At 42.6% G+C, this 23,863-nt stretch overlaps 1 protein-coding gene across 1 annotated transcript in view; it reads right to left on the bottom strand.

The window, feature by feature from the left end:
* Positions 1 to 23,863, bottom strand: part of LOC142425344 (cytochrome c oxidase assembly protein COX16 homolog, mitochondrial-like) — an 88,671-nt gene that overhangs the window by 17,235 nt on the left and 47,573 nt on the right. Inside the window, exons 4-5 of the mRNA XM_075530517.1 lie at positions 18,454 to 18,525; positions 5,862 to 5,924 (exon numbers count right to left, since the gene is read on the bottom strand). Of these exons, the coding sequence (XP_075386632.1) occupies positions 5,862 to 5,924; positions 18,454 to 18,525 (135 nt within the window). The remainder of the gene's footprint in view (positions 1 to 5,861; positions 5,925 to 18,453; positions 18,526 to 23,863) is intronic.

The raw sequence follows: 23,863 nt of genomic DNA, 5'->3' as shown, positions 1-23,863 counted from the left end.
CCAATTCAAAAGGGCAATACCAGTCTACTTTAGTGCGTTAATGCCTGGTGTCACAATCAGGTATACATTGGATTGCTAACTGCATGATTGGCAGTTCAGACCCACCAGGAATTCTGCTGAAGATTATTCAACAACAGGTGCAGTAGTATGTTGACAGGGAGCTGCCTGTCAAACTGGATTCGGAAGAGGATATGACTTGAGTGATGCCATTGCTGATTCCAGATGGATCTTGGCTTAGACATGTTGTCAGGAGAGACCAGTGTCTGAAGAATGCCATTATGCTTGGTCAAGCAGAGGGGCCTCGACAAACAGAGAGGCCCTCAGCAAGATGATGCTCCAAGTGCTCCTCATTTCAGAAAGCAGGCTTGCACATCAGGTTAATCAGAAAGCAGTCTGGGGACATCGCGGTACCGTCCGGAAACGGTAGACGTTCCCTGATAACTCATGCTCAGGGAGTGCGGAAGGGGCAGTTCTACCTCAGGAAGAATCGGGTCTACTTAGTTTTTAAGCTGAATGTCTCACTGCAGAAAAGTGCAGGACATTGTGCTTCACGGAATCTCCCTGGTAGCTGCTGAGGAGGTCCTCTCACTGCCCAGACAGCGTCCTCAGGACACAACACTTTGAGGAACTATCTCCGGTGGTGGTGAGGGCTGTTCAGTCCCAGATCCAAAGGTCAGGCAGAGGCAAGCCAAATGCAGAGTCCAGAGTCAGAAGCCGAAAATGTTCTTAAGTCCAGAAGGTTTTTTTGCTTCTACCAAAGCTCAGTCAGGACATAGTCTCTATGAATTTTAATTCCATTTTTACACAATTTTTGAAGCCCTTTGTATATCGCAAGTACCGCATCACAATCTTTAAATACATAATGGTAGTGTAGTGAATGAAATTATTCTTTTTTAAAACCATTGCTATCATCTTTTTTTTTTAGTCTGTTCATCTTTTTTATCATTTTATTAGGGGCTCATACAAGTCTTATCACAATCCATACATACAACAATTGTGTAAAGCACATTTGTACAGTGAATGAAATTATTCTGTATCGGGGGTCTGTATTAACTATATATAGATGACCCCAGCACCATAAATTAAGTGGATTCCTGCCCCTCCCCCAAAAAGAATTTGTTCCAAAGGACGACATTGACTGCAGCTCCGGGAGATGAACACATCTGATCAAAGCAAACGGGAGCAGATGAAGGGGCAGGAGGAGAGAGTGGAGCACAGCCTGGCCCACCAGGCCGTGATGATGATGATCCTGAGTAGAGCAGCCAGTCCACAGAGAGAACAACATGGCTGGCCCCACTACGAGAAATGATGCCAATCGGTGACTAAGGGCGATACAGGGGACTGCACCGGAGACACAGTGTGGGAATTGCACCTGACCTGATCCCACCACACCGAGGCAAATCACTGGGGGAGTGCAGCGGAACAGCAAGGGAATGGAGTGGCAAAGTCCCCAGGGAATGCTGAAAGTGGACTTTGGGGCCAGGGCGTGGTGCCCCAACAGACTGGACTGGAAAACGCTCCTAAGGGCCAGCAAATGATCCCTGAACTAACTACAAGCTTTTCTCTTGTGAACTGTTTTGTTCTGTTGTCAGTGGTTTGTTTTTGTTGTTTTGTTGTCTGGTTGTATACTGTTGCTTTGTTTTCCTCTGTCTTGTTTTCGTGCATGTTAGTGACTCCACAGGTCTGTCTGAATAGGACAGTCTGGATGAACTATCTGGAGGAAAAACAATGGGACCGACAGTTCCGGGGGGACTTGGGGTGGGGGAGTAGGGGGGTAAGGAAGTGGTGTTAACAAACCCAGGGACAAGGGAAAAACATGGGACCCCAAATGGTAGAGAAGGGGGAGTGACAGGCATGGTGGGAATTGATCAAGGGTAAGGTTGCTTAGAGAAGATGTATACTCTAGCCCAGGTGGCGATGAAGCATGGTAGTAGGGCAGGAGGAAAGTCAAGGGAGATGGAGGAAAGAGCTAGGAGTCAAAGGGCATCCATGGAGGTCTAGACAAAGACATGTACATGCAAATATATATAGGAAGATGGGGAAATAGATCTATGTGTCTATATTTATAGGTCAAGTATTAAGGTGGCGGAAGGACCTTGGGCCTCTACTCAAACACTCCCTCAATGCATGAATACCTTCTTTTATTAAATTGGAACTCTATGATGCTCACTCTCCCGACACAACGGCTGGAGCCAAAGTGGGTGAACAAGTAAATGTGGTGAAGAAAGCTGATGGTGCCCGGCTATCAAAAGAGATAGTGACTGGGGTCTTAAAGGCTTGAAGAGAAACAAGCGGCCATCTAGCTCAGAAGCAACAAAGTCCACATGGAAGAACACACCAGCCTGTGTGATCGAGTGGTCCCAAAGGGATCAGTTACCAGGCATCAAAGAACAAAAAATCATATCATTGACTGCACACCTCCATGATAGGATCGCTGAAGACAAATGGGTGCATAAGCAAATGTGGTGAAGAAAGCTGATGGTGCCCGGCTATCAAAAGAGATAGTGTCTGGGGTCTTAAAGGCTTGAAGGTGAACAAGCGGCCATCTAGCTCAGAAGCAAAAAAGCCCACATGGAAGAAGCACACCGGCCAGTGCGATCACGAGGTGCCAAGGGACCAGGTATAAGGCATCATGCAAAAAAAAAAAAGATATAAGTGTGTGTATGTATGTGTATATGTGTGTATATGTATATGTGTATATGTATATATGTATATATATACCATATTAAATGAAGGAGGAAGTGCAGAGTGGAGACCCAAGGCCCAAGTGTCAGCCAATGGAGATCCCCTCATAGAGGGGTTTAGGAGAGGAGATGGGTTAATTAGGGTGCGAGGTAGTACCGATGAAGAACACAGCTTTCCCCCAGATCCTGGATGCTTCCTCCCCCCAACTACCATGATCCGAATTCTACCTTGCAGGGCTGGATAGGGCAGAGGCTGTACACTGGTACATATGAGGGCTGGAGGTACAGGGAATCCAGGGTGGATGATACCTTCAGGACCAAGGATGTGAGGGACGAGGCTGGGAGAGTGGAGGGTGAGTGGGTTGGAAAGGGGGAACTGATTACAAGGATCCACATGTGACCTCTTCCCTGGGAGAGGGACAGCAGAGAAGGGGGGGAAGGGAGACTCCGGATAGAGCAAGATATGACAAAATAACGAAGTATAAATTACCAAGGGCACATGAGGGAGGGGGGAAAGGGGAGGGAGGGGAATAAAAAAGAGGACCTGATGCAAGGGGCTTAAGTGGAGAGCAAATGCCTTGAGAATGATTGGGGCAGGGAATGTATGGATGTGCTTTATACAATTGATGTATGTATATGTATGAACTGCGATAAGAATTGTATGAGCCCCAATAATTGTTAAAAAAAACTATATATAGATGAATACAATTCCAGTAATTTAGAGTGCATTTTCAAACAGTTACAAATGATATAAAGTCACAAAAGATTTTGACAATGTTCATTACAGCAATTTCACAATAGCCAAAAACTGGAAACAATGTAATTATAGTCTACCGATAGATGCACGAATAAACAAAATGTGATACATACATTCAAAATAATTTTATTCAACCATGAAGAGAAATGAAGTCAGGATGCATGCCAGAATTTTAATGAACCTTGAAAATATGTTGAGTAAAATAAGTCATCATTAACGGAAAAATGCTGTGCAGCCTCAATACAGAAATCAAACCTTGCCAGCAGTCATCAAAGATATGAGAGCGGGGGGAAGGGGAGTTTTTGCTTAGGGGGCAAAAACATGTCACTAGTGGTAGAATAATTAGAAAAAAGATAGGGACAAGTGATCCACAGCATGAAGAGTTTAATCAGTGTCACTGAATTGTATGTATAGCAAATATTAAAATATTGAATGCTTTGTTGTACATATTTGCACCATAATAAGAATAGTTAAAAAGCCACCACACAAGTAATGCAGATTTTATATATACATATCTCCAAATATTTGAGAAAATTCATAGATTGGCAAGGTTGGAAGAAACCGCATGAAAAAGCGACCCCTTCTTTGTGGAATAAAGATTCCTATTTCGCAAAATTTGCAGAGTCAAGACTGCACTGTCCATCTATGGACAGTACTGTGCCACCAGATACCAAGAGGGGGGAACAGAGAAGTCAAGACGTGCAGGAGAAAGCAGTGGGGTGTGCTAAAGCCAAATGTGGTGATGGTGCTTGGATATCAGAAGTACTAGTGTCTGGGGGTCTTAAAAAGCTGTCTTAAAACAAGCAGTCATTTAAGTGAGGCACCAACTAAGTCCAAATGGAAGAAGCACACCAGCCCGTGTGATCCAAGAATTATCAATACTAAAACCCAAATCTGAAAGAGGAAATGGTATCAGCGCTTAAATTGTGAACACTGGTTTGTAGAAGGCTATGAATGACTGTGGAAGCCCAACATCCATTTGCAGGGTTCACATGTGGATGAAGTCTCCAGAGAACACTCTCGGACCATAATCAAGGGACGCAAATAGCCTTGTTATCAGACAGAAATGTTATGGCAGAAGGAGTTAGGTTAAAATGGAATACCTTACAATTCGATCACCCTTTTGACCCATTAACATTTTTTCAGCTAAAAAAAAAAGAGGAAAGGGAAATACACATTTTTAAGCCTAATCCAGAGATGTGAATGGCCTTGCTGTAATGCACACAGCACATTGGAAAGTGGATTATTGCAGGTGCACGTAGGTTAAAATGTAACACCTCATCATTTGGTTTCCCTTTGACTTATTTTAAATTTGTTTCAGTTTTTAATGTGTTATGCTTTCATTTTTATTGAGGTTGTTCTCTGTTGTGTTATTGTTGATTTTGGTTTATTGTTTGTTTTGGTTTTTTTGGGGGGTGTTAGTACATGAAATCCAGGATAGGTAAATATATAGACAGTAAATGAGTTAATGGTTTCTTAGGATATGACAGGGGAGACTGGGGGGAAATTGGGAGCTAATAACGGGTATAAAGAATAAAACGTTTTAAAACTGATTGTGGTGCTAATTGTAGGTATAGCAGGAGAGGCTTGTGGAAGATTGTGCCCTAAACCTGTGGAGTTTGGGCTAATATTTGCTCCTTGGTGTCTGAAGTCATTTGCAATGATCCATAGACAAGAAAAACTTGAAAGTCAACCTCTCTCCAAATGATGAATCCAGCAGAAATGGCGACCATCAGCCTTTCTCACTACACCAAATAATGCAAGATATTATGAAACTTTTTTCATTTTGCTCATAGAATGGGCACAAAATGGTACCATGTACTTTTGACTAACACTACTACTACAATAAAGTTGTGCATCGCATCACAGGTTTAAGAATTATGTATTTCCTTTACTGAGTCATAGGTACACATGCTTTGCTCATGTTCTTCCAACTGCATTGTTGAACTTCTTTCTATTGATTTCTATCTGTTCTTTATCTTTCAATCAATTCATTCACCATGATAAGATAAAACATATTTTATGGTTTCTCATTATTTCATGGCTTCATATCCAGAATTTTTTCTAGGATGAAGTTTTAGATTTTTACAAGCTTACAAATATGAGCTTACAAATATTTAATTGGGTTGTATAGCCTATTTAAATAGATTTTCCTGCCATATGCAAAAAAATTCCCCAGTTCTGTCTCCTCGCACTTTTCACATTTTATTTAAAAATCTTAATTGACCATGAATTCATTAGTAGTATACAGAGCTCACGTTCATCTTTCTTTCAAGCAACTCCTTGGTTGTCCCGTTTGCTGGGACATGTATTCACGATACATGCTTTTCTCGGTAGCAGTAATGACTTATTTCAGAGAGGAAGAGCCAGTCATTGACTAGAAAGATTATTTAAAAAGGAACAATATTAATTTACTATACCTCATACTCTGACTCCAATGACACTTTATTCATTTTCAGTTTTTTTTCCAATTCAGGATCAACCTGTAGAAAATGGAAGCCAGATCAATTATTTAAATCTGTCAGACTCAATTTTCAATTTTAAAAGTTTTAGGGGAAACTGCCAGCAAGATGGTGAACTAGTATGACACACTGCGTAGACCTTCTACAACAAAGACATTAGAGACCTACCAAAGGGACTCTGAGCTTTGGAGTAAGGACAGGTGGATGGATGGAAGCCAAACAGAAGCAGCAGCAGAACAGAAGCAGGTCAACTAACCAGATACAAAGTGATCTTGAACCTTTGCAAACAGTATTCCGCCCAGACAACCACCTGGCACACCAGTAACCAGCAATGAGGAAGCGGGGAGCCTTCCTGTTCCCCATACCCTCCTGGTGACCCCGGCATGACTAGCTGTCATCCTCATTCTTTCCAAGAGTCGTGGCCCTCCCATTCTTATATCTGAGGTCGGAGTGAGTTTGGAGGTGGTGACCCCTCAGCAGAGCACCAGAACAAACAGTGCTGAATCCCTGCCCACTCACTCACATAAGCCTGAAAGAATTCCACCCGGGAACAGGTACCTTCGCCTCAACCACCATATAAGTTAACTACTTCCTGACCAGGTACCCTGACCCCACATAATACAGAGGCTGGCAAGAACCCCATTAAGGAGCAGGATGCCAGACTCCCTCCCGCCCTCCTTCATGAGCTCCACAGCTGGCAAAGGGTGCCAACAAATACTTGGTGCTCTGCCCCAGCCCCCCAGACTGCTTTTCTTTTCTTTTCCATTTTCTTTCCTTGCTGTTTCTGTTCAGTTCCTTTTAGTTCTTGTCTTCTGTTTCTCATCTCTTCTTTTTTCTTTTCCTCTTCACGCCACCTCTAGTTTTCCGTCACAGTTTTTCCCCTTTTTCTCTACCCTTATTTTTACTTTCCTTTGTTCTTTCGTCCTTTGAGTTATTAAATTCCTTTCTCCTTCTGTTGTTTACCTTGCTGGGTTTTGTTTATTTTTATACTTTTATCATTACTTTTGGCTGTTTACTTTTTCCTGAATTTTGTTTGTTAATTTATTTTGATTGTCTCACCCAACAGAGAGAGCAGCCTTGCCCACCTGGCCCAGCCTCATCCGTAGCCCATGAAGCCACAACCACTGGTAGAGGACACCCCTGCCCCCAGGCACCATCAGATCATAGAAAACACATGCAAAGCTGCTTTTAAAATGTGTTAAGTAACAAACATCAAACAGAACTGCACAAACACATTCTCTATCACACCAACGAGACACCAGTTTGTCCCTTTTTTAGTTTCATCTTTCTCTCGAGTAGCAGGAGGTGAGTCTGCTTGGGGACCTTGTGGTTAAAGGTCCAATGGTTACCCGGCAGTTAGTTTCCAAAGTAAAAAAAAGTTCACAACTAAAAAGAGGACTAGAGAAATAGATTTGTAACTAAGAAAATTACAAAGTAAGGAGGAAGCATAGTAGTTACAGAACTTTCAAATGGAGAAGCAAACTGAATTCAAGAAGGAAGATTGTTTCAAACTTGAAAAGAAATCAATAAAATACACAGTAAGCCAAAGAAAAACTTAAAACCTTGTCAAAGTTAAAAAGAGGAAAATCACGAAAATTCTTAAAAGCACAAAACAACAGCAGCGAAAATGACAACAACAAAAAAAGCCCACTATAAACAAAACCAACTCAGCATAAAAAATTCTGTGGGAGAAAAAAACAACCACGATCAGCACAACACATAGACAAAAACCACAGTATACTGACAGCAATAAATCCAAGCTTATCAATTGAAAACAACAGAAGTGGATTAGAAGCACCTGAAGAGAAAAACGACTAGCAAATATATAAGAAAATATGCTGCCTACAAGAGATACATCTTACATGCAAATACAAAAACCATACTCAAAGTCATAGTTGGTGAGAAATATCAAGTTACTGGCAATCAAAACACAGAGGTGGTAAAATTAATTACTGATTTAAAAAAATTTTTAAGGTATAATCTAGTATAAGAGATAAAAAGGATTATATAAATATAATAATTATATAATGATTAAAGGGTCAGCTGAAGAGGGCATAACCATGAATATACATATATATTGATATATACATATGCACCCAATGAAGAAAACCTCAAAATGAAAAAATCTTAAACACATTCTTACAGAACTGAAGAGAGAAATAAACAAATGTAATAATAGGAGATTTTATTACACAACTTTTGATGAAGAATATAGCAAGTGGAAGGAAACGCAACAAAAGCACAGTAAAGAATCAACTCCTCTGAACAACAGCCCGATATACTATCCCCTCCAGTGCACATGGAACATTCTCCACAACAGGCCATATTGGAGGCCACAAAGCAAGTCTCAAGAAATAAAGCTAACATTGAAACAAAGAAGACATAAAAGTATTATGATGCATCTTCACACATCACAATGCTATCCAATTAGAAATCAACAATAGGAATACCAAGGAAAAAATCAAATATGTGGAAAGTGGATAACACCTTGCTTAAAAGCTACTAGGTAATAACTCAAAATCTAAACTCACCACCATCAAGTCAATTCCTACTCAGACTGATCCTATGTAGGGATTCTGAGTCAGTAAGTCTTTTGGAGACAGACAGCCTCACCTGTCTCTCACAGAGCAGCTGATGGGTAGGAGCTAGTTAACAGAGAGGGAAAAAAAAAATCCTTGGATCCAACCATAATGAAAACAAGATATACCAAAATCTTTTGAGATACAGCAAAAGGTACGTTTAGCAGGTAATTTACAGCAACAATCACACATATAAAAGAAATCAACATCTTAACCCAACATCTTTAAAAACTAGAAAAAGAGTAGCAAAATGAGTCTACAGTCCCCAGAGGAAAATAAATATTAAAGGTTGAAGTAGAAATAAAAAGAAAAGCAATAGAAAGAACCAACCAGGCAACAAGTTGGTTCTGTGAAAAAAATCCACAAGCAAAACACTACCCCAAACTTAAAAATAAAAATAAATCCACAAGCAACTGGAAAATCTTAACCAAGGAAAGGGAGAGAAACAACAAGCCCAAAAGCCCAAAACTAAGAGGAGCTGTACTCTAATAAATTTGAAATGGAAAAATTTCTATAAATGTCGTACCTACCTAAATCAATCTGAGCTGAGGTAGAAAACCTGGACAAAGCCATAACAAAAGAAAAAAATTGATCAGGTAATTTAAAAACTCCCAACAAAAGTCTAAGCCCAGACATTTTCACGGGTCTGTTCTACCAACCATTTTAGGATATAGGAAAGTGTGGAAAACACTCAAATTCGTTTTATAAACTGATTATAATCTTGGTACCCAAACCTGGCAGAGACATCACTAAAATTGAAAAATATAGACTAATATCCCACAGACACAAAAACTTAAACTTTCTCCACAAAATTCTAACCCATAAAATATATCATGACCAAGTGGCATCCATATCAGGAACCCAAGGATGTTTAACAATTAGAAAAAGAACCAATGTAATCCACCAAATACATGAAACAAAGGAAAATAACTACATGATGATATCAATCGTTACAGAGAAGGCACTAGGCAGGATCCAACACACATTTCTGATACAAACATGATAAAAAGGCAAGTCCTCAACACAATAAAGGGAACATATGTAATAACCTAACCCAACATTACTCTTGGAGAGAAACTGAAAGCATTCCCCTCTGAGAATGAAAACCAGAGAAAGAAGCCCTTTCTTACCACTCCTATTCACTATTGGACTGGAAATCCTACCCACAAAAATTTAAACAAGCATGATGGTGGGACAGGAGGAAAGTCTAAGGAACTAGAGGAAAGAGCTGGGAGACAAAGGGCATTTATAGAGGTCTAGACAAAGACATGTACATATGCAAATATATTTATATGAGGATGGGGAAATAGATCTATATGCATATATTTATAGGTTTAGTATTAAGGTAGCAGAAGGACATTGGATCTTTACTCAAGGACTCCCTCAATGCAAGAGTACTTTCTTCTATTATATTGGCATTCTATGATGCTCACCTTCCGGATACAACCACTGAAGACAAAGCAGGTGAATAAGTAAATGTGGTGAAGAAAGCTGATGGTGCCTGGCTATCAAAAGATACAGTGTCTGGGGGCTTAAAGGCTTAAAGGTACATAAGCGGCCATCTAGCTCAGAAGCAACAAAGCCCACATGGAAGAAGCACACCAGCCTGTGCAATCACAAGGTGTCAAAGGGATCAGGTATCATCAGAACAAAATATCTTACCATACTGAATGAGGCGGGGAGTGCGGAGTGGAGACCCAAAGCCCATTTGTAGGCCACTGGGCATCCCCTCACAGAAGGGTTTTGAGGAGGAGATGAGCCAGTCAGGATGCGATATAGCATACAACTTTCCTCTAGTTCCTAAATGCTTCCTCGCCCCCCACTATCATGATCCCAATTCTACCTTGCAAATCTGGCTAGACCAGAGGATGTACACTGCTATAGATAGCAACTGGAAACACAGACAGTGCAAGATATGACAAAATAATAATTTATAAATTATCAAGGTTTCATGCCGGAGGGGGGCGTGGGGAGGGAGGGGAAAAATGAGGACCTGATGCCAGGGGCTTAAATGGAGAGCAAATGTTTTGAGAATGATGAGGGCAATGAATATACAAATGTGCTAGACACAATAATTGATGTAAGTATAGATTGTGATGAGTTCTATGTGGCCCTAATAAAATGATTAAAAAGAAGAAAAGAATTTAAACAAGAAAAAGGCTACAGATTGGCAATTGATCTGATCCTATACAAAGAAAATGTCAAAGACTTGGCAAGAAAATTATTGGCACTAATTAAAAATTTCAGCAGAGGGGTAGAGCATAAGATCAACAGTTATCAGTTGGACTGCTTTATGCCAAAGAGAATTCTTGAAGAGAAATTAGGAAAGCAATATCATTTATAATAACTATGTGTGCTAGTTACACAATCTCATGGCAACTTGAGGGAATTAAGAATAAAGGGGTGGAGTCTCTAGCCTGTCAATCAGGACACAGCCTGAAGATGCTTCCTTGTGGGCATGGCTTTCTCATAAGGATTCTGGGACCATCCTCTTTCTCTCTCTCCATCTTCCTGTTGACAAGCCATGCAGAGACTTGCTGGGACCTGCAAGAGCATACTCTCTCTGCTTGACCTTCCTGTTGAAGAGCCACACTCGGATAGCTGGAGGAGCCATCTGGAGACCCATGCCAGTGCTGAGATGCTGCCACTGACACTGGATACACAAAACGTTTCACTCACTGGCCTGTGATCTTCCTGCATTCAGCCTCATTGCATGTGCTGCATGAGTCTGAAGAGTAATTTATGGACTAGTATTGGGTATATGGGCTACTATTGGCCTTTTGAACTTAATGTGGAGTGGGCTGGGATGTTTTCTCAATATACAATTGCTCTTTTATATAAAGCTCTCTCTTACACACATATGAAACTCCATCCAGTAACAACATGGTATGTATTTGCAGTGCATATACAACATTCTCGGGAGGGTGGAGGGACGAAGGGGTGGAAAGGGGGAACCGATTACAAGGATCTACATATAACCTCCTCCCTGGGGGATGGACAACAGAAAAGTGAATGGAGGGAGACATCAGACAGTGTAAGATATGACAAAATAACAATAATTTTGAGGGAGGAGGGAGTGGGAAGGGAGGGGGGGGGGAGAGGACCTGATACAAAGGGCTTAAGTGGAGAGCAAATACTTTGAAATTGATTAGGGCAAAGAATGTATGGATGTGCTTTATACAATTGATGTATGTATACGTATGGATTGTGATAAGAGTTGTATGAGCCCCTAATAAAATGTAAAATAATAATAATAACAATAATTTATAAATTATCAAGGGTGCGTGAGGGAGGGGGGAGCAGGGAGGGAGAGGAAAATGAGGAGTTGATACCAAGGGCTCAAGCAGAAAGCAAATGTTTTGAGAATGATGATGCCAACAAATGTACAAATGTGCTTAACACAATGGATGGATGGATGGATTGTGATAAGAGTTGTACGAGCCCCCATTGAAATGCTTAAAAAAAAAAAAAGAACATACCCCATGTTAGGATACAAAGCAATAATTCAAAACATAATTTATTTTCTTATACACAGCCCTATGAAATTAGAAATTAAACAATAGGAAGGACAAGGGGGGATTAAACACATGGAAACTAAACAACACCTTGCTTAAAAATTTCTGGGTAATTGATGAAATAAAGAATGAAAAATTAAATTCATCGAGACAAATGAAATGGAAAATACAACATACCAAAACTTTGGGACACAGGGAAATTATAGCAATAAATACACACATGCAGAATGAAGAGTGACCCTAAATCAACACTTTCACTTAGCATCTCCAACAACTTGAGCACCAGCAACAGAATAAACCACCAATCACCAGGGGAAACGGATTCATAACGATTAGAGTGGAAATAAATGAAGTGGAAAACAGAAAAAAAAATCGAGACAATAAGTTGTTTCTTTGAAAGAATTAACTAAATTTACAAATCACTGGTAAATTGAACAAAAGTAAAGAAAAGATGAAATGTAAATACAGAGAATGAGAATGAAAGTGGTGACCTCAAAACAGAATCAGTGTTTTAAATCACATTAGTCTGAAAGACAGAACTTCAATAAATTTGAAAACTTAGATCAAATGGATACATTTCTAAAATCAAACCATATACCCAAATAAACATAGACTGATCTAGAAAACCTCAATAGACTCATAGCAAAAAAAGAGATCAGGAACAACAACAAAAAACAAGTCCAGGGGTAGATGGCACCACGGAGTAATTCTACCAAGCATTCAGGGAAGAAGTGTTATCAATTCTATACAAATTATTCCAAAATATAGAAAAGGACAGCAAACTCATGCCTAACACCCAAACCAGGTAAAGACATTAGTAGATCACAAAATTGCAGGTTAATATCCCCTACCAATATAGATGTAACAATTCTCAACACAATCCTGCCAAGAGATTTCAACTAGATAGACACACATACACACACACTTGGGTCAAGTGGGATTCATATCACATATGCAAACATTAGGAAAACAATCAATGTAATCAACCAAATAAATAAAACAAAAAATAAGAACGACATAATCATATCAATAGAGGCTGAAAAGTATTTGCTAAGCCCTCAAACTCAATCCTAACAAACACACACGGATAATTAGGAATACAAGGGAAATGTCTCAACACAATAAAGGCCAGCTATGCAGAACCAATGGCCTACATCTCATCGGCCAAAAAAAATGCAAGCATCCCCTACCCCCCGCTTGCGAATGGGACACGCAAGGATGCCCTTTATCATCACCTTTAGTCAATATTTTGCTGGAAGTCTTAACCAGAGCTACTTACTGGACAACAAAAATAAATTAAAAGTATCCAAATTGCAAAGAAGTAAAACTTTCTCTAAATGCAGACAGCATGACTCTACATATAGAAAATCCCAAAGACTCAATAAAAAACTCTGTTGAAAACAATCTAATGATGTGACAACTTGACAAGATATATGATTAGCATACCCAAAAAAATCAATGAGATTCCTGCATATTAAAAAACAGCTCTAAGAAAAAAACAAGCACAGTACCATTTACAATAGCCACCCCAAAGATGAAAGATTTAGGAACAAACCTAACCAGATTAAAGACAGAGACTTGTACAAAGAAAACTAGAAAACACTACTGTAAGAAATCAAGAGATCTAGAGAAATGAAGGACTGTACCATATTTATGGATAAAAGCAAACTCACTGCCATAGAGCCGATGCTAACTCATAGTGAACCTAGAGGGGAGGGTAGAACCGCCTCTGTGAGGTTCTGTGACTAAGTAGTTACTGGAGTAGAAGCCCCATCTTTCTCCCACAGAACAGCTGGTGGTTTAAACTGTGGCCTCTGCGATTAGCAGTCCAGCTTGTAACCACTACGCCACCAAAGCTTAATATTGTGAAAATGTCAATGCTACGCAAAGCAATCTATAAATACAACACAATTCTAATCCAGATCCCAATTTCCTTCTTTGAAGAAGTGGGAAAACTCATTACTAACTTTATATGGAGAAGGAAGAGACCCAGGATATGAATAAAATAGGTGGCCTCTCACTTTCAGACCTCAAAGCCTAGGACACAGCTATCGTAGCCAAAACAGCCTTTGGAAGCAAACAGCAAACAGGCAGGACTAGTGGGTTTTGAACTACCAACCTTGTAGTTAGAAGTCCTACACTTACCAAGACTCCTTTGGGGGTAGTATGGCAGATTCTAAATGCATAAACTTCTCAATCTATTCAAATAACGTGATGCCTCAGGTCGGGCGCAATCCCCTACTGTGGGTCAGTAGGGGCGTCATATGTCATAGTGGGGCTGGCCATGTGGTCCTCTCTGTGGTCTGGCTGCTCTAATTGGGGTCATCATCCTAAGGGCCTGGTGGGCCAGGATGTGCTGCACTCTAAAGACTTGCCATGAAAAACAGACCAGAGCAGAGGGAAACAAGATTTGTAGTCAGGACTTCATAAAAGATTGTCTTGAATGATAATTATTGATCTCCCCTACAGTACAGATCTAGTCTGACCTTGGGTCTCTCGTTTCCGGAAACTGACTAGTCTTTAAAAGAAACCACTGCCCAAGGCATAACGACGATGGGTCTGACCACTTGAGGGAAAGCACTCTTCAGCTCAGGGTTCAAAAGGACCTCTTGTGGCCGATGGCCTCCGTAGGTTACAATTCCAGCATGCCAGAAATCCAGGAGAATTGCTACTTTGCTATGTGACAACTAAATTCATAACATTCTTAGAAGAAAATAAAGGGATGTGACTGTGGGTCATACTTTTTAACAGTGGGTTACAAACAACGAGAGTAGTAAAGGGTAAAATAGATCAGTGGGACCTTATAAAAATGAAACATTTTTGTCCTCCAAAGAATGTTTTATAGAGTGAAAAGGTAACCTACAGATTGGTACAAAATTTTCAGGAACAATGTATCTGATAAGATGGCCTAAGATCCAAAATTATATTTTAAAATGTCTATAGGAAAAAGACAAGGAACCCAATCAAAATTCAAACTACCGTATATACTCGAGTATAAGCTGAGTTTTTTTCAGCACATTTTTAATGCAGTGTTTGTGGTAAAATTAGGTAACTCAGCAGATATTCGGGTTGGCTTATACACGAGTATATACAGTAACCTAATGGCAGATACCCGGACTTAAAATATGGGTGATTAGCCCATTTGCTTCAGATCTAAAGCCACATCCCTTTGATCAGAACGAAAGCTGTCAACCACCACTTTCCTGTCAGTTTGACCTACTGTGGTGGCCTGTGTGCTACAGTGCTGCTGGAAGCTGTGTCACTTGTATTTTAAATGCCATCAAGGTCACCCAAAGTGAGCAGGTTTCAGTGGAGCTTCCAGGCAAAGAATAGACTACAAAGAAGGGGTTAGATGCCCACTTTAGAAGAAGTAGTTGCTGAAAACTTAATGCACAGTATGGAAACATTGTAATAGACTGAAAGCCTACTGAACGGAAGAACAGTGTCAGAGATGTGCTGGAGAATGCTGGAGGCATCAAAAGACAATAGAAAGAATACCTGTAGTCATTGTGTCAAAAAGAACCAGTCAACATTCCACCATTTTAGGAGGCAGCATATGAACAATAAAAGCATTAGCCCAAAACAAGGCTCCAGGAATTGATGGAATACCAAGTAAAATGTTTCAATAAGCTGATGAAGCACTGGAAGACTCAATTGACTATGCCAGGAAGTTTGGGAGAGAGAGCTGCTTGGCCAACTGACTGGAAGAGATTCATAACTGTACCCATTCCAAAGAAAGGTGACTCAACAGAACGCTCACATTATAGAACAGCATCGTTAATATCACCAGACCCATTGTGAGATGAACCTAACGTTCCATTTATAACTTGACTAACGCTCCATTTATAACTTGACTTCCATATGCCCAACCTGACTGAGGGCCTTCAAGACATGTAGGGTCTCCTGGAGTTAGTATAAATTCAGAGTCAGTGTCCAACAATCCTCAAGAATTTGATTTCTTTTTCCTTAGCAAGTCGGGAGCTCTGGTGGCACAGTGGCTTATGTGTTGAGCTGCTAACCACAAGGTCCATAGTTCAAAACTGCCAGAGACTCTGGGTGAAAAGATGAGTCTTTCTACAAGAGTAAAGAAAAAACCCAGGGGCAGTTCTACTTTATCCTGTAAGGTCGCTCTGAGTCAGAAGTGACTGGAGGACAGTGAGTTAGGGTTTGGGGTTTTCTTGAAACAATAGTCACTCTTGCAAAAGGTTATTGAGTCCTTTGAGGAAGGCTGGGAGAAATACTAACAGGATACACCTTAGGTTGTGTAGTGAAGTCCTTCCTCAAAGGGATCCAGCCTGCCATTCATTAAGGGGCTGTGAGTGTGTAAACTGGCTCAAGTCTAAATTGACTTCGTGCGGGGTCATGACTCCCTAGCTTGGTGATTCAAGTTAGACTACCATTCACCTGATTTAGAATTCTTCCACTTGTACAGATTAAGTAAATGTTTCATTGAAAAAAAAAACAACCACCCAAACTCACTGCCATTGAGTCAACACCAAATCATAGTAACCCTATAGAACAGGGTAGAGCTGCCCATGAGTTTTAGATTGTAGCTCTTTATGGGCGTAGAAGACCCATCTTTCTCCTGGAAAGTGGCCAGTGGTTTCAAACTGCTGACTTTTTGGTTAGCAGCCCAAGGTGTAATCACTATGTGGTTACCACCACGGCTCCTCTACAAATCAGACTATTTTGATTACTACTTTGACTCTGCTATCCATGATAGGAAACATGGCCACCCTGTCTCTATCAAGTAAGTGCTGCTCCTTATCCCTTACCTAATCAACCCATTGTAGTTAGGTGTCTTGAATCAAGCAGGGAAGTTCCCACTGTCAATCACAGGCATCTTCAGAAATGCTGGGGCTTTCTTCAAACAAGCCCTTCACGGTATTGGTAAAAGGTGTGTTCACAACCTCCTACTGGTGGAGCCTGATAAATCCACTCCAACATGCCAATATACCTAAGCCTTTGGATACCTTCTTCTACAGAGCACCAGCATAGGTTTGGTATTTCAAGGGTTTTTTTCTTGTATTGAGCCAGGTGCAGGATCAAGACTAGCAAGAAGCTAGCCAGCCAGTATCAATTATATAGGAATAGGCCACACCTTGGTGAAACTTCCAACTGCATTTGAGGCTTTGACTTAATCAAGGGGCTAGCATTCCACTCTAACTATCCCACAACTACTCACGGAAATTGCCATAATCGAATTGATTATATTACGTTTGAAGACAACATGAGGGAAGCCTCTATTACCCTGTTTCCCCGAAAGTAAGGCATCCCCCGAAAATAAGAACCTACTTACAGTTTTGCCTCTCACTGAAATATAAGGCATCCCCTGAAAATAAGCACCACCCCCCCCCAGAAGCTACCGTAACTCTGGACTCTGGACCGTAGCGCTGGGCGCCACCAAGCAGCTCACTGTTGGCTGCAGCACAGCCAGAGCAGACAGGAAGTGCAAGATCTCTTTTAATAAAACAATAAATGTGTACCTTCTTCATGGAAAACTAGGACATCCCCTGAAAATAAGACCTAGCACATCTTTGGGAGCAAAAATTAATATAAGACACTGTCTTATTTTTAGGGAAACAGGGTACTAAACCACTGGGAATTCCAACCCAGCTAAGATAACATAAAATCTAACTATTGCCCAGCATCCTGCTGGGTATGACACCAGGAACCTCACAACGAGCAAGAGAGAAGAGCCAGGAGTGGAATGTGTCCTTTGGACCCCAAGATCCTTACACTTTGAACCTCTCTGATCCAGGAGGCAGTTTTCACACCCAAAGAGTAGCAGACGAACAGCAACACCAGAAATAAGAGGCCAAACGCAAGCAGAGCAGTGGACTTGCCGGCCCAGAGAGCGAGTTGAATGCTTTGGGGCAGGTGGCTGGCTTATGGAATGGGGTACCTCTAAACACTGAATTGCGTGACCTGAGTTTGCTGACCTATGGACTGGATCTGAGTGTCTTCAGGTTGAGGCCTACAGTGCAGGGGTATGCTCGTGGGCATTTATGGAAGCCCAAGGCCAGTCTAAGGGAAGGGCCTATCAGAGAAGAAACTTCTGATTGAACTGCACTCTATCTTGGGCGTTTCTAACTTGCATCATAACCTGTTACGTTCTCCAATAAACTCCATAATTGTGAGCTTCATCTAAGAGTTCTGTGTGGCTACTGCAATGAATTACGGAATCTCGTCGCAGAGATATGGTGCCATGGGAGGGATGATTGGTGCGCGATCAGAGCGGCAAGGATGGAGAGTGGAGGCACGTCTCACCTGAGCCTGTGGCAATCAGCCTTGGGATCCATGGGAGGCCAGATGTGGCCCCAGACCATTTCCTCGCAGCCCAAAGAGTATACATTACTTTAAAAGTAAGGCAAAACAGACACTGCTTATTCCACTGTATGTGCTTTCCCCTAAGTGACATACACACATATATCAGACTCCAATTACTGTTCTTACTTTAATCTTCACAGCATCATAGCGGATTTGTGAAAACTCACGAAGACCAAAAGAACCTCCAACAACCAGCAACTGAAACACAAAAGGAAACAAACAAAAGGTCAAAATGAGGTTGATTTAGACATAACCTCTCTGAAAACCAAAGGAGACAGACTGACACCAGTGGTTCTCAACCTGGGGGTCGCGACCCCGAATGACCCTTTCACAGGGGTCGCCTGATATATCTTGCATATAAGATATTTACATTATGATTCTTGACAGTAGGAAAATGACAGTGATGAAGCAGCAATGAAAATAACTTTATGGTTGGGGGGGGGTCACCACCACATGAGGAACTGCAGAAAGGGTCGCCGCATTAGGAAGGTGGAGAACCACTGCTCTACTCAATCCTGTGGATCATTTTCTCCAGATAAGCTATCATTCATCTTTTCAGAGTAGATGTAAAAATATACACACATAACTTGTTTTATTGAGTTTCACAGACACTGCATTTTTACAAGTTAAAGGTTTGTGGCAGTCTTTCCTTCAGCAAGTCCGTCAGTGTCATTTTCCCAACACGTCTGTTTCACCCTTTAGTAATTCTCACACAATTTCAAATGTATTCATAATGCTACTGTGTAACATAGTGTAACTATAAATTTTATATGCAGCGGGAAACTGAAAAAAAATTTTTATGACTCACTTAACTGTGATAGTCACTTCATTATGGCCGTCTTGAACGTGTATTACCATTCAGGAATGCCTGCGCACTAGTCCATTGAGCCTTTTCCAGGACATACTGTCTCTGAGAGACATTTGTGCATGGAACCCCATTTCCTCTTACCTGCTATGGGTCACTGCACCACTGATTCTCTACTTGCCATCTTATCAAGTTCTTGCTCACCGATGCATGACTTATCATAAAAGATATTATACCGCCCCTATTTATTGAAAGCGGTGAGGTTCCAAACCCCAGGCGACCACGTGGAAACAGTCATGACATGAAAATGGAGGAGGAGCACATCGCATCGCTGCAAAAGTGCCATGCCCGGGCATACCTGGAAGAGACTGCAGAGGAGCAGCCCGCTCAAACGGAAAGAACCCCTTGCCCACAAGGCCTAGCCTGCTCCAGGGCTTACTTGACCTGTCCTTCTGGTCATAGCCTTGGTAATTCCCACAAAGTGACCTGGTGAGGGGCATGCCAATAAGCTATACAACTCTACGAAGGGGACTGGTCAGTCAGTTTGCCTTTCCGCTGGACGAAGATGCGCCATCTCAGGAGAGATGGGAATCTCGCTGCCGCTGAGAGAGGGTCATGCGGGAGCTTGCCCTTTGCATCCCAAGATCCTGCACTGAACCCGCGGTCCAGGAGACGGAGCTGTGGTATCAGAAGAATGGCAAGAGCGGAACCAAGAGCTAGGGAGCGAGGGGGGCTTCCTGGCTCACGCAGCAGGTAACGTTGACTGCCTTGAAGCAGCTGAGTGCTTCGAGCAGGAGGCTCCCTTGAAGGGTTGGGTGCTCTGGGCACTTAATCAGGTGTGCTGGGTTTGTTGACCCACAGAGCTGAGGCTATGGCAACATAAAGTGCCCGTCGGACATGTATCAGTAGCACCAAAGGAACACTGTAACACTTGAAGGGCAGAGGCCAAGGACCTGCATGACTGCGATGAAAGGGTCAGAGAGCGGCCTGTCTGTAGGCATGGCTAAGAAGTAGTAGTCCTGACCAGAAGAACTGTATCCCAAGCATTTCTGATCCTGAATTTTAACCTGTTCGCTCCACTCGCAAACCTCCTCCTCATGGTTATGGTCTGAGCGCTGGGTGGACACCACAGTAAAGTATGGAACCCAGCGGAAGAGCAGAGTGCCATGGGCCTGCCAGCTGCTGTCGATTTGGTAGAATGTCAGAGGGGGAAGGCATGTCTGACTTCATACGAATTGGCACTGGGCTGATGCTGAGTTTGATTCTCTTTCCCCCCTGTCAAATCAAATGTCAAACATGGCTCCCACACTGTTCTTTCATTCTTTCTTCAAACATTAAAGGAAAAACTTCCCCTCACCCCATAATATCAGCAGAGCTGAGTAAGAGCTGGACTTCCGGCCCTTTGTGGTGGCGGCAAGCTGGAATTTGTTAGGGTTCAACTTTAACAGGATGCTGCCAGTAGGGCCCAAAGGGAAGCATATTGCCACTCCATCCAACAAAGGGAAGAGATACTACAAAGGATGATCTTGGTCAGTTCTTCACTGCTGGGGTAGTGCCAATGGGCCTAGCAGTAAGCTGAACTTCCACCCTTCCCCTACCCCGCCTGGTGGTAATGAATTGATGTAGTTTGACATTCCTCTTTTGCAGAAGTGGTGATAATTTTTCATTACAAGGATTCTACAATTCCTTTGTAAAGTGAAGTGTTTTAAGCTTGTTGGATGGAATAGCTTAGGTTGAGAAGTGGCATATGATTCTGAAACACAAAAAACCTCAGGGCTGTCATCTCTGTATTTGTAAACTCCCCTTAAGTTAGGTGTTAGATGCAATGAGTAGAGAAAAGTTAGCGTCGTCGTCTGTAAAACACATAGTCTACAAGAAAGTAGGCATAAACTAGCATGATCATCTTAGAGAAATCGCATAACCAAACAGTTAAAAAGCAGTGCGCTGTGGGACAGGATTCAGGGAAGCAGAGCCTGGTGAGGTGCCAGGACAGTGAATTAGGCAGTAGGGGCTCTTTTAGCCAAAGTCTCTAACTCCCACCAAATGACCTTGCCCTGCAGGGGTTTGGTAAGAAGGTGGGGGGTAGGCATCACTGGTCATTGTGAGCTGGATTCCCTGAATGCCAATCTGCTGCCTACCAAATAAGCCCTCTGAGGAGGATCACATTACCAGCCAGAGCCCGGGGTGGAACAGGTCCTCTGGACCTGGGACCCCTGACAGCCTTGCACTTAGAGGAGCCACAGCATAACCAGTTTCAAAAAGAGGAACCAAGTGGGGACTTTCCCAAGCCACAGAGCAAAGGAGTGCTTTCATGCAGGAGGCTGGCTTGCGGAGTGGGGTGCCTCTGGGCTCTTCATTGGGGAGGTGAAGCCTTTGGGCTGAGGCTTATTAGATTGGGGTACCTCTGGGCACTTAATTCAGCGAGCTGGGTTTGCTGATTCCCAGGACTGCCTGAGTTGAGGCTTACAGCAGAGTAGCCTGCCCCTGGGGCCATTGGTTAGCAGACCGGAAAGAACTGTGAGGCATGGCCTGATAGACAACTCAACCCAGGGCATTTCTCACTCGCACTGCAACTTGCTAACGTCTTTAATAAACCCTTCAATCGTGAATTTTGTCTGAGTTCTGTTCAGCCATTGCAATGGATATTAGAACATGGAGAGGTAAAATAGGATCTAAGAGCAGCACTTGACCCAGAGAACAAACAGTAAGAAAGGTTTACCACATGACCTGAAACTTCAAAGTAGGACGAAGGAAGTGCCAGTAGGAAGCATTGAGAAGCCTTTCAGCAGGATGCCCAACAATGGTAGTCATTAGGGAGCATTACAACCAAACCCACTGCCATGAAGTCAAATCTGACCCTTTATAGGGTTTTGGAGACTATACATCTTTATGGGAGCAGACAGTCTCATCTTTCTCCCTCAGAGCAGCTTGTGGGCTTGAACTGCCGACTCTGCTTTATCAGTCAATGCTTAATCCACAATACTACCAAGGCTTCTTCTGGAAGGGGACAGGGAGCCCAAAAATCCCATCTCAGGACGGGGAAAGCTTAGGACTGAGTAAAAGCTCCCAACACGAGAGAAATCCCAGGACAATCAGAAGAACATGTTCAAAACCTCTGTCTGAGTAGAGGAGGAGGAGACCGGAGGCACCAGGGGACTACAGGACAAATCAAAGGAGCCTGGTTAAGAACAGAACAGCACAAAACAGAAGCTGGAGCAAGGAAACCAGAAGAAAGAACAGTGCTGAGACCACTCAGCTGTGAGGCAGAGTGACAGGCAAGCTTCCTGGACTACGGAGGCAGAGACCAAGGAGGCAGAGACCAGCAGATCATGTGACTGAGGACCAGAGAGAAGTGGCTGCTGGCTGAGGAGAAGGTGATGCTGTTGACTGATCCTGACTAATGGGAGATCATCAACAATAAAGTGCTTTCCAGCACCCACATGAGATGAGGGCCCTTGGGATACGATATATAAGGCAGTAAAGGAAGTCATGGTGAATGGCCCTAGTGATGGGGAGTCCTCAGAAACTACCTTTCCCAGGATGGTGGCCAACGGTTGCCATTTCTGTGTCACTTCTGTTGTACCCAGGCAGAATCAAAAAGCCATCTTGGATAAACCTTATTAGTTACTGAAAAACAGCATTGTCGGTCTTTGTCTCACCAGCTGTGAGGGTCCACAGCACTAGATTCGGCCACAGCCTCTGTGATGGGTCATAATGAGCCACCCTAGCTTTATGTGAACCAGATTTAGGAAATGCAGTTCAGTATTTGGCTGGTTGCGGACTCCACGGTTGTCAAATGCTGGTAGTGTCGGGCCATGTAGACATTGAGCCAGGTGGGATCTTGTCGAAGGGGGGCGGTATCTAACTTTCTTCCAGATTGTGCTTCAGAGGCCTGAGTGTTTGGGTCCTGCTTTGCAAGAAGGGAGAAATGGTCTTCTCGCAGCCATGAAAAACATGAAAACAGCCAAGAACCCTTCCAGAGGTGGTCCTCACTCACAAGCAGACCCAGCAAAACACTTGATACAGAAGAAGAGGAAGAAGACACCAACCACAAGGGGGGTGCACTCCTGACCCTTTTGTGCAGCGTGGTTCGTCCGTTGAAATGCTGTGCACCGGAAATGCATTTGATTCACGCTGAGAAGGGAGAAAACATTTGGACTCCGGCTGTTTGGAGATCCTTACTTCCACTAGGAGGTTTGATGAGCATCATCAGCATTGCTTTTCAGCTGCCAACAACAGCCAGAGATAGGAACGTGGTGGAGCAGGACATGCCTGCAGGGTCTACGGCGTCCAAGTTCAGGGTTTCCTCTTACACCTTCCTGAAGTTGGCTTTCTGCCACATCTCCATGTGACAGCTTTGACACTACAGACAATAGCCTTGGCCTTCAAGTGGCACCTGTGCACAGCTGTCTCACCTTTGTTAACGAGATGTGCTTCTCCTTTTGCTGGCAGCGAGCACTATGCTTCACTTATGGGCTCATTACTACACACTGTGCAGAGGCAGTGAGGGCTGCTCACTTATCAAAGCTCAATGGGAGTCCTTAGAAGAGTAGTTACTGTATATACTCGTGTATATACAGGGTTCGGCTTATACATGGGTCAGTGGTACCCCAGCGAGGTGTAACATCTCGCTGACCCCCCCCACACACACACACACATGTAACGGGATGAGTACCGGTTATCTTGCAGATGATTGCCATTTCTCCGCTGTTCATTCAAAGCCCCTCTGAC

The sequence above is a fragment of the Tenrec ecaudatus genome, chromosome 14, assembly GCF_050624435.1.
Source record: "Tenrec ecaudatus isolate mTenEca1 chromosome 14, mTenEca1.hap1, whole genome shotgun sequence".
NCBI lineage: Eukaryota > Metazoa > Chordata > Mammalia > Afrosoricida > Tenrecidae > Tenrec > Tenrec ecaudatus.
The sequence above is the reverse complement of the archived record's forward strand: the minus strand, read 5'-3'. Positions and strand labels throughout refer to the sequence as shown.